The sequence below is a fragment of the Phycodurus eques genome, chromosome 2 (genome assembly GCF_024500275.1).
Source record: "Phycodurus eques isolate BA_2022a chromosome 2, UOR_Pequ_1.1, whole genome shotgun sequence".
In the NCBI taxonomy this organism is placed as follows: Eukaryota; Metazoa; Chordata; class Actinopteri; order Syngnathiformes; family Syngnathidae; genus Phycodurus; species Phycodurus eques.
Window position 1 is genome coordinate 44,282,236 of NC_084526.1, and position 9,210 is coordinate 44,291,445.

Consider the following 9,210-nt stretch of genomic DNA (forward strand, 5'->3'; position numbering starts at 1 on the left):
ACTCCTGAAGTTTGCAAATGACACCGCCGTCGTCGGCCTCATCGAGGACGGCGACGAGTCCGCATATCGACAGGAAGCGGAGCGGCCGGAGTTGCGGTGCGGCCGACGCGACCCGGAGCCGAACGCGCTCGAGACTGTAGAGATGATCGTGGACTTCGGGAGGCGTCCTTCGCCACGGCTGCCCCTCACGTTGTCCGGCCGCCTTGTGTCAACCGTCGAGACCTTCGAGTTCCTGCGAAATACAATCTCTCAGGACCTGAAGTGGGCGACCGACATCGACTCCGTCCTCAAAAAGGCCCAGCGGAGGATGTACTTCCTGCGGCGACAGTCAAAACTGCTGAAAGGATTGTCGGTACCCCCCTACCCACCCACGAGGACTCGCACGCTGCCAGAACTAAGACAAGGGCGTCCAAAATCCTCTCGGACCCTCCGCGCCCCGGTCACCGGCTCTTCCGGCTCCTTCCCTCAGGTAGGCGCTACCGATCGACGCAAAGTAGAACTAGCAGGCTTCTTCCCTCTTGCCATCAACTTCTTAAACACCTAACCTATAATTCCATTGCAACATGCTGGCATTTTCTTTTTTTTTTCTGTCTTGAGTTCGTCGTCACATTTCTGTGAGGCCATTTCTACATGACTCGTGCACTCGCTGTCGTCGTCTCGCCACGCTGCGCTATTTGCACATCCGTTGTTGACCGATACCGGCCGCTCGTGCCAGAGTAGCATCTGCTCCATTTGCACACTGACTGAGGAGGATCTGCAACATTTGCACAATCGACATGGTCCCAGATGATCGCACTACTCGCTTGAAGTCTCGGCGCCCTTCGCACGACGATCATTGCGCCGGACTATTGCAATATGAGTCATTCGAACTGCTCTAAGTGCTCGAGGACTCTGCATCTTTTTGCACAATTGTCAAAAAAATAAATAATAATAATAATAATAATAATTGTACCGGCATTACCAGATAGCTAGCAACCTTTTGTTGCTCAGTGACTGTTTTTTTTTTGGGTCATTGTCTTCGTGTCTCCAAAGTGTTCTCTGTCAATTGATTGTCGGTCGTCGTACTCGAGCGGCTCCAACGACCGGAGACAAATTTTTTGGGACATACTTGGCAAAATAAAGGTGATTCTGATTCTGATTCTGATTCTGATTAACATCTAAAGCTTCACTAGTAGTACCAGTGAAGTATCTGTGATATCCATTTTATGAGTACACCCTTTCCTCTTTGTCCTCACTATTACAACAACTTAGGCAGACGAGATAGGAAATGTATATGTTACTAGTAAGAAAAAAATGTGCACTAATTGACACCTCACCTGCGTGGTACTAGTACCAGTGATGACATTATAAAGGTCTACTAGTTAACATCTGTGGTTTCGCTAATAGTGCTCATCGAGTAGCCCAGATATCCACCTTAAGGTCCATGTACTAGTACGCTCTCTGTACTCGGTAGTTCGACAATTCAGCTCAGTTCAACTAGTAGAATGACTATGGCGCACAAGTACTTGTACAATGAATGTGTTTTAGTCGTGAAGGTTTTTGCACCACTAGTGCCACTTTTGGCCTACTAGTTTGAGGATTTATTCAATATCCTTGATATGCAGCTTAAGGTCCACGTACTAGTACTCTCTTTGCATGCTAAACACAACACATAGTAGTCTCACTAGTATGAAAACATTGTCCTACTAGTGTGCAGAAATCTTACAGTAGTGGAAGGTCGTGGTGGAAAAGTATCTTACGTACTACTAAGACTAAATTGTCTTATGAATGGGGCAAATTAGTTCCATGTACGAGTACATTCTTTGTTCTCACTTGTAAGACAATAAGATCACTAATAGAACAACTAGGGCACACGAGTAGCATGACTATTTTGCTAGTCATGTTTTTTTCCACGACTGCCTTTCTACTAGTGTATGACACTAGTATGGCAACTTGGGCATGCTACCGGATAGACAATGACATGTTACCAGGGAGGCAAAACAACTAGTGGGTATTTTGGCGCTACCAGTGCATGACACACGCCCACGAGTTGAGCCTAATAATGATACTAGTGCAGCGCAGTCGTTTACTAGTAGGGTTTAATTGCGTACTAGTTGGCCAAAAGTGGTACTAGTCGTGGGAAAAACACTCTACGAGTCATTCTACTAGTGCGGCGAATTGTCAAACTAGTGAGGACAAAGAGTGTACTAGTACATGTACCTCCAACTGGATATCAAGGATCCGGACCGACTGCTCCGAGAGCGTCCGTCCATTTTCTGAGCCGCCGAGTCGTACCCCCGCTGTCGTCGGGCAGGAGGCGGGGTACGCCCTGAACCGGTCGCCCGTAGCAACGGCGTTGTGTTAAACCTATGAAGCTTCAGGAGGGTGTGAACAGTTCACCCTCCGCAGGCGGCGCTGTTGTTCGTCCAGCTCGCCCTTACGATGTCACGCAAACTGTCCCATGTGTTTGTTTGCAAAACGGCGCCATCGAGTGAGTCAAGCTCCTGTCCCGGTAAGGAGGGCGAGTCCTCCCCCGCCGTGTCGTCCTCCGCCTCGCCGATTCCCCGAAGTGACTCTGAGCGAGGCCGACGAGGAGACCCGACCTCTAGCGGAAAAGGTGTACGCGTCGGCCCCGAAGGATGCCTCGTCCACGTTCGCCGCCCCGTTGGCCTCCGGCAAGCCAAAGAGCACGAGCTGCTCAAGGAGCCGGCAGAACGGCGGTCGCCTCGCCCGCCGCTCCGCAAGCCAACGCAGCCCGGTCTCCTCCGATTTGCTTTCATATCGACCTTGGAAGTACTTCGCTCAAGCGCCTCGCTGGCCTCGCAGGCGGAAAAGCTCGAAGAGGATTCGCTCGTGACGAATAAATACCCGCTCGCGGATTGCGTGCGTCATCGCTACAGCCTTCCCTGTAGCGTTCCATCGCTTGCATCAATTCAATTCCGAGCATAATCCCGTCGGAGCCAGCGAACTCACAGAAATCTTTCTCTCAAAACGCTGGCAATATGGCCACCGTTGACAGCGCGGCGGACGAGTGGTTAGTGCGTCTCCTTGGGTTTGGGGTCCGAATCTCAGCTGCGGCGTTCGCATGTTCTCCCTGCGCTTGTGTGGGTTTGCTCCAGGTGCTCTGGCGTCCTCCCACGTTCCCAAAACACGCGAGTTCCGTGACGTTTGACAAGAAAAAGCAAAGTGTGCGCAACGCATGCTTCCTCCTCTCAGGCGGAAGCGCGACTGGAGCACCGGCGGGAACTTTAAACATCTACAATGTGTGTGCGTTATTTGTTGTTGTTGTTTTTTTGGAAACACAAAATGTCACCAGCGCCACCAACGTTGACAGTAGCCGATGTTCAGGCTTCGATTGCGCTTTGTTATATCGTATGATTTTTGTAGAAATCAAGGATTTACTGTACACGCGTGCGGCGTTTGTCCGAGGAGACCGGCCATAAAGAAAACCCAACTTCAAACAATCGTGTCATCTGTCCGAGTTACGCTCACGAGCGTAGCATGCGCAGGAAGTCACCGACCCCCTTTTTCCAGGTTCGGTCACATGACGCGTTGACGTGACAAATAGAGCGGATTGAAGACTGAATCGCGCGTAGGTGTGAACGGGATTGTTGTCGTCCGCCTGCTGTCGACCTCTGACCCAAAAGTCAGCTTCGGCTCACGCACGGTCCGGACGGGTGGATATTGTGAGTCAGAGAGGTCGCTCGAGATATGAGCGACCCCATTTAGGGGTCGCGTTTGGACTCGGACTTTGGAGCAAACATGTTCGATATGAGAGCTATTTGGTGGCGGCGAGTCTTAAAAAAAAAAAAAAAAAAAGCTTCTCACCACTCCCCGTTGAGGTTTACTGTCCAACTAAACATCCAAAAAAGGTATTCCACATGATGTATTTATTGTGAGCAAAATGACCGATATTTCTGCTTGGTCAATTGTGAAAAGATTCCCTGAACACAACAGAAGGAGCAGGTTAATGACCACTGAATTGAAACCAAAAAGTGTGACAAAAATAGGCTTTACTCTTTACAGTGGGCTTTTGATTTTTGATACTTTATTAATGATGGAATTGAAATATGTCTGTATAAAGTAGCATATTCATCGAGTGCTATTTTTCTGACGAAAAACGCATTGGAAATATTTTGTTGTTGTTTTTTGGGGGGAATGAGAATGCTGGAACGGACGAATGGCCTTTCCATTCTTGCCGACGAGGAAAGATGGTTTACGATAAAAGTGTCTTGATGTACAAGCGGAGACACGGAAGGAACGAAACTCCCACGTACATGTAAAGGCACCGTCGGATTCGTAAAGAGCAGAGCAGACGCCGCTCGGGTGACACGATATTTTGACCGTTGACAGGAAGTGGCCCACCAATCGGAGGAGAGTAAATACCCGCACGCAGAGCCACGCTCGTCCATCGACGGACGCGCTCCGTGGTTCCTTCCTTCTGCACGCGGTTTACTCCCCCAACATGAGGCGGATGATTCAAGTGCCCAGAATATAGCGAGTCTTCCTTATTCATCGGAAACGTTTCTGAAATGCTTAACTTAGCGTTGTCGAGAAAATAATGTTTTGCGTGCATTGCAGCGATATTTGGAAGTCCGAGAAGCTCGTGCCTAATTTTGCAAAGGTGCTGGAGAATATATTCCTCCCGCAATTCGAGGCGACAGTCACAAAGAGCTCCGTGTTTTCCTCCGATACGTAAGTCGGCGTCGTGACGTGTCGGAAAGTCCTTCGTTTGAGCCAATCGCCACACGGCTGGAGAATGACAGCGCTTTCCGCCCTCCATTTCAGGCTGCGCTGACATTGGCCCGTTTCGAGAGGGCGGTCCCGTGCCCTGCAAATGAGCCGCCGGTGAGCGTTTGGAGACTTTGTGGAGCAGCCTGTTACAATAATCCCTTCCGACAATCGTCGCGAATGATCAACTGATCGGAAAGGAAGCAAATGTTCTTTTTGCCCACCGCGGTCCCCGCGCAGCTTTGACGGCGGAGATGACGAGTCCAAGCACAGCGATCGCATGCTCTCATTCAGGAGCAGCCCAAAGCCGGAACGGCGGACCGGAGAGGCCACCGCCTCCTCCTCCGCATGTATGCAAACATCACGGGTCCTCGACGATCTCAGCAAGTAAGAGCTCATTGTTCCTGCGTCTCGTCCACGTAACGAGCTGCGTAGCGTGGAGCTTCCGCCTGGTGGGGTCTGCAGGGAAGGTGGGCTGAGGACCATCTGTCACTCACACGGGCTCAACTCGAGGAAGGTACTTCACACTGACCTGATCTCAAATCCGTGGGTCATGTATTTGGAAATATCATTTTTGTATTTTTGCTCTTCAAGAAAAGTCATGTGGTGACCATCCTAGCGCCCTCTATTGGCCAGCCCAAAAACATTTGTCACAATCTGGAATTCGATGCCGATACCAGTAACATCGGAGTCATGTGTTTGTGAAAGATAGTTATTCGATCAACCCCAACTAAGCCGCCTCTTTTTGTGATTCACACTAAAGCAACCCAGGCATGATATTCTCCACTTTCATTCAGTCGTGCCAGTGAGAGGCAAATCCTGCATTATGTCACTGACGGCCCCTCGCACTGAACTCTTTGAATTGAAGAAGAACATATTTGTTACCGAGCTGAAAAGGAGGAAACATGTCTTCCATACTTAATCATCAGTGTATAAACATTTGCACGTCACTCTGTATTGTGCGATGGGGGAGGGCTGCTGACACAAGACACAAGAAAACCTGCCGAGAAAGCTTTGCACACAGTTTAGTTTGGACAAATGGGATGTTACACACGGATAAATGATGTCTAGTCTACTTTACTTGCACGTACTTCCAAAATCCAAATGACAAAAACAAATGATTGTGATTGTTCCAGTGGCTCTACTGTACATACAGAACATTCTTACAGGCTGCTGCATTGAACAGTAGACGCAAGACACAATAAAGCTGAAATCGGACGGAGGATAGCTCGGGGCCATCATTTAACTGCTGCTCTCAACGACTTCTCCTCGCTCTTGGGCCGCGTCAGCCCTGTGGAGGCGCCTCTTCCTGCACACACACACACACGTCACAATGAGCGCCTGAGACCAGTACCGAAAGTCCGGCGGGAGTTGACGACCCCCGCTAGAGGTTTAGAATTGCCTATAGAGGCCACAACATGACATGAAGCTCCTCAACCTACTTCAACCTACAGTAGTTGGTACCAAGATGGCGACGAGGAAATACTTATACAGTTGTGCCCGGAGATAGGAGTTGAATTCATTCGGCGTCCACGCTCGTCATTCAAAACACTCGCATCTCAAATCATCTCTCTCCCGTGAAACGAACGGAAATGCCATTCATCAATAATGCGGACATCCATAATAAAGGCCTTGACCCAAAAAACATATATATATTCAAATAAAAATGGTCATGTGTTTTTGGTCAGGAAAGTCATCCTCTATAATGTCGACAGTAATAACACAATGACATAGAAAGGAGAGCATTGCACAGTTTAGGCCTTACCATGACTTAATTGCGGCTCCTTCTGGCATGCGGAACTTTGCCAGCAGGGGGCAATATAAACGCAGTCACGCAGACACAGTTTAACCACTACTGTAAGTGACTCGGTAAGATGAGCATTTTCCCCGAGAAGATATCAGAATAATATACGCCTGTGAATATTGTTACATGCGTATTCCTCGCTTCGAGCGTTATAACACTGCCACGTAGATTCGATCAGTTAGCCGCCGATGGCGTAACTCATTACGTGTTAGCATTAAGCTCGTAGACCTGAAGGCAAAGTTAGGGGGTTGTTTTGAATCCACAAAGCCACATTGTTTTTGCCGTGTTGAGTTTGAGCAACCGCCGCTTGTTGCGAAGCGAGCTGAGTTGCGTTCACCGCCACCGCACAGGGCTCGCATCTCCAAACTTTTGCTTTCAAGTCCAAGCGAAAGCTCCGCTCGTACCTCAAGGCGCGCCCACAGATCGTATATATCTGCTGTAAAACAGCAAACGGGACTATAACGGCAATAATCAAGAGTTTTCCAGCGAATGACAGAGAAATTCGATGACGAGGTGAACCCGAGAGGAGCGACGCATGATACGGCTCCCGATTACAGTAACAGTACGGCTCCGGGGCCGTTTGGAGGCATCTTGTTTTCGAGGTAAGTCGAGGAGCTTCATGGAGGCAAAAGCGATCATTTGCCACCATCTCGTGGCATCTGGAGGCAAATAGAAACCCTTTCGAGGTGCTCAACTACTGGCGGGACTTACAGAAAGTGACGCTGAAAAGTACTGCCGCAAGAAAAAACACAACTTACACTTTCACGTACGCAAGGACGGCAACGGCAGCAAGGAGGACGGCGCAGGCCGAGGTGATGAGAATCGCTTTTCCTGTAACGATCAAACACGACGCGACGCTGTGACGAAACACGACGCCGATGGTGAACGCGACACGACGGCAGTGCAGAGGAGCGGCGTACCTCTCCCGGAGCTTTGGTCGCCGCCGGATAAGCGGGCCAGCTGTGCCCGCTCCAGGCTGTCCAGCAACGAGAGGTCGGAGGTCGAAGAAAGGTCCAAAACGAAGAGAGCGGGTGTCGGACTCAGGGAGTCCGAGGAAACCGGGGTCGTCGTTTCTTCCTCTGCCGTGTAATCTGCGCGTGTGAATATAGAACACGGAGAACTTGAAGCGATGAAAACAGTACTTCCATTACGTTGTATTGCGCAAAAAAATGGGACCAAAACCAAAGTTGAAAAACAAAACATCCTTCAAGATTCAATCCCAACGAATTGATTTGGAAAGTTAAATTCTGCACAACTGAATCGGAGTTCATCCTCAGTTGAAAGGATTAGTAAATCCAAAACATTTGAAAGAAATATATCCAGTATTTGGCTCACATCAGGTTTTTGTCTGAAAGAGAACATGAAAAAAAAAAAAAAAAAAAAAAAAAAAAAAAAAGGATTTTACGAATATATTCACATTTTGGTTGCATTCATTTAGTTCAACCAAATGACCCCCAATGCAAAATCTGTATCAACACAAGTTAATATTCGGTTTGGTCATTTAAGAATATGTTTATTGTCATGGTTGTATTTTGCAGGGTTGCGGGACAAAGCTAATTCTAATACTTTAGACCCCGTGCAGTTCCGCCGCAGTTTAGTTGTCAAATAATATCGGGGATCAATTCCTGACAGTTTGGCTCGAAACGAATCGAATGAAGTCTGAAATTCCTCCTCCCTGTTCAAAATGTCAAGCGCTTACTGGAATTGCAATTCCATCGATGCCGTATTGTCCTTTTTATGAGAGGTCATCTCATCAATGTTACACGCGACGCATGCATCCTACCTGATTGGTTGAAACAAAACACGTCAAACTTTTTGTCCAATGCGGCTCGCCACGGGACCAAGCCGGTCCGGTTTTGGCCGCAGTTCAAGAGCGCCCGGACGCGAGGGATGACTGCAAAATGCTCATCAATCCACCCGAACCTGAAGGCAAAAAGACACAAAATCAGAAGACGAGGACATTTGCTCTTGTTTTTGCTTGGGCTTTGCGGTCTCACCTGCACGTCTCTAAGCCCCGATTGTGGGCTTCGGTGACTTGGTCTTTGGAGGCGAGGTCGAGTCCGAGGTGAGCGCAAAGGTTTCGCGCTTCGGTGATATCGAAACCGTACACGGGCTGCTTTTTGTCATTCACAAGGCTGATCTGGATCACTCCGGCGACGCTCTTTGCCGGGAACACTGTCGAAGGCGTTCACAGTGTCACTTTGGGAAGCGCAAAGAACCTACCGAAGAGAAATGGCAGCAAGATTTACCTTGCAGGTTCATTGTGACGTTCCGCTGCGAGACGACGGCGGCGACAGACAGCGCCGCGGCGGCAAAAAGGAAAATGCTCTTCATGGCTTCTGGCGGAGGCGAGAAATGAATGCGGACGGAGTGTCGAGCGCTCTGGGCGCGCCCCCGCCAATTCGACGGGGTTAAATAGCGGCGATCGGCTCTCGTTGGGCCGTCGGCGACTCTTTGCCCGTTGCCAGAACGGAAAGGAAGCGGAAGAGGGAAGTCGGGTCGAAGGGCCGAGAGCGAGGCCCGCCAGTGGAGCGGATAAAACATTTGGAAAGGACACCCGAGTTCAACAGCGGGCAAATGAGAAACAGCGGAAAATGACGTGGACTCCACAAAATGGTGGCGGGAGAGAAGGCCTTTTTTTTTTTTTTTTTTTTTATAAAGAAGACCTTTTACATAAAGGACATTGGACTTTTGAG

At 49.2% G+C, this 9,210-nt stretch overlaps 1 protein-coding gene across 1 annotated transcript; it reads right to left on the bottom strand.

Annotated features, from left to right (window-relative positions):
- Positions 1–5,719: 5,719 nt before the first annotated feature.
- On the bottom strand, positions 5,720–9,122 carry lyve1a (lymphatic vessel endothelial hyaluronic receptor 1a). Its single transcript, XM_061670955.1, has 6 exons — positions 8,764–9,122; positions 8,512–8,689; positions 8,298–8,437; positions 7,435–7,605; positions 7,273–7,345; positions 5,720–6,019 (listed from the first exon to the last, which is right to left on the bottom strand). The coding sequence occupies exons 1-6, from the start codon at positions 9,056–9,058 to the stop codon at positions 5,953–5,955; spliced, it is 924 nt and encodes a 307-aa protein (XP_061526939.1). The 5' UTR covers positions 9,059–9,122; the 3' UTR covers positions 5,720–5,952.
- Between the last annotated feature and the right edge of the window lie 88 nt (positions 9,123–9,210).